Here is a 1,448-nt window from a genome sequence, read left to right on the forward strand (position 1 = left end):
ATAAGTCTTCTACGACCAGAAGACTTACATGTACGTCTTCTGGCGAACAAATCTGGAAAAGATTTATCAATTTCATACTTTCAACCAATGAGATAAATTGATTAGCTTCTCCTAGCACATAGAACTTCACCACGAAACATACCAACTTGTTAATGACCAAGAATCATGAGTTTGAGTGGATCTATGAACCTTGCAAAATTTAGAATCAAAATATTGGGGTTTTTAGATGAATATAGAGAGAAAGTGAAAGATACGTAGTTTTTGTGTATAAGAAATGAGATAAGATAAGTGAAAAACTATTTCATGGGTCGACCACCAATTTCCCCACGAGAACTATTGTATAGTGCTATATGTCTCCGAAACTATTACCTCTATCTATTTGTTCCCGAGAATAAAGTTCCATTCCTATTTCTCCCCGAATATATATTTTGAAACCTATTTCTCCCCAACCATCGAATTAGACGGTTTAATATCGGTTTACTGTTTTAACCTAAACCGTAAGCCACTTAAAGTTGACAGTTAACCAACTAAGATCCAATTAAGACTGATTTAAACCCGATTAAAGACCCAGCCTTACTACTCAACAAAAAAAGCCAACGTCATAAACGTAAACCCAGAACCCGACCTTACACAAAATCTCCAAATTGTTGAGCCATAAAAAAGGAAATCTCCTTAGATTTGGAAGCGAAATCGACAAGAGATCAATGGCGTTTGTCTCAGAAGCTGTAGAAAATACAGAAGATGAGTTCGACGAAGAAGCTGTGGAGAGAGACGAATTTAAAATCGAGCAATTGGTTGAGGACTTCGTCAACGAGCCTTCAATTCTACACGATGAGGTTCTAGAAAGTGAAAGTGACAGCGATAACGAGGGTAAAGAGGATGAGAGAGTTTCGAAACAGAGGTCGACGAACTATGCGAGGCGTGGTAACGGGACATTGTACAAAGACCAGAGATTCTTCAATGGAGTAGCTTTTAAGGAATGTGTCCTTGATTATGCACTAAAATCAGGCAGAAACATTAAACAGTACAGGTACGGTAAAGACAAGATTGGATTTAAATGTGTTGGTGGAGTTAGCGAAGGTGAAGCTTGTGAATGGAAAGTGTATGCGTCCATCTTACCAAGTGCAATATATGGAAAGTAAGTTGTTCATGGTGGTTGGTGTGTTGAACGCAATGACAATATTGTAAATACTTGATGAAGATGAAGATGATATAGTAAAACATTCATTTTCCGAAAAAAAAGGAAATGGCATTTTCGTAAATACTTCAAACTTCTGGGATAGATAGCGCAAATGAAAGTTCCAAAAAATTCACGGGTTAGTTTTGTGTCTGAATTTTTTTTTTGAGTCATATTTGAAAAACCCCCTTAATTAAATAATAATTTTTTTAGATTTTTCTATATATGTTATATTTTGAGTTTTTTAAAACGACCATAAATTACTAAAACT

The 1,448-nt window shown here is 35.6% G+C and overlaps 1 protein-coding gene across 1 annotated transcript; it reads left to right on the forward strand.

Annotated features, from left to right (window-relative positions):
• The first annotated feature begins 704 nt into the window (after positions 1–704).
• LOC106323930 lies at positions 705–1,142 on the forward strand. The gene has a single exon (XM_013761975.1). It carries the CDS (start codon positions 705–707, stop codon positions 1,140–1,142), a length of 438 nt encoding a protein of 145 aa, XP_013617429.1.
• Positions 1,143–1,448: the final 306 nt, after the last annotated feature.

Source organism: Brassica oleracea, chromosome C2 (assembly GCF_000695525.1).
Source record: "Brassica oleracea var. oleracea cultivar TO1000 chromosome C2, BOL, whole genome shotgun sequence".
In the NCBI taxonomy this organism is placed as follows: domain Eukaryota; kingdom Viridiplantae; phylum Streptophyta; class Magnoliopsida; order Brassicales; family Brassicaceae; genus Brassica; species Brassica oleracea.

What these genes read in the sequence shown, in the direction of transcription:
- LOC106323930 (XM_013761975.1), top strand. Translation starts at nt 705, where the DNA reads ATGGCGTTTGTCTCAGAAGCTGTAGAAAATACAGAAGATGAGTTCGAC.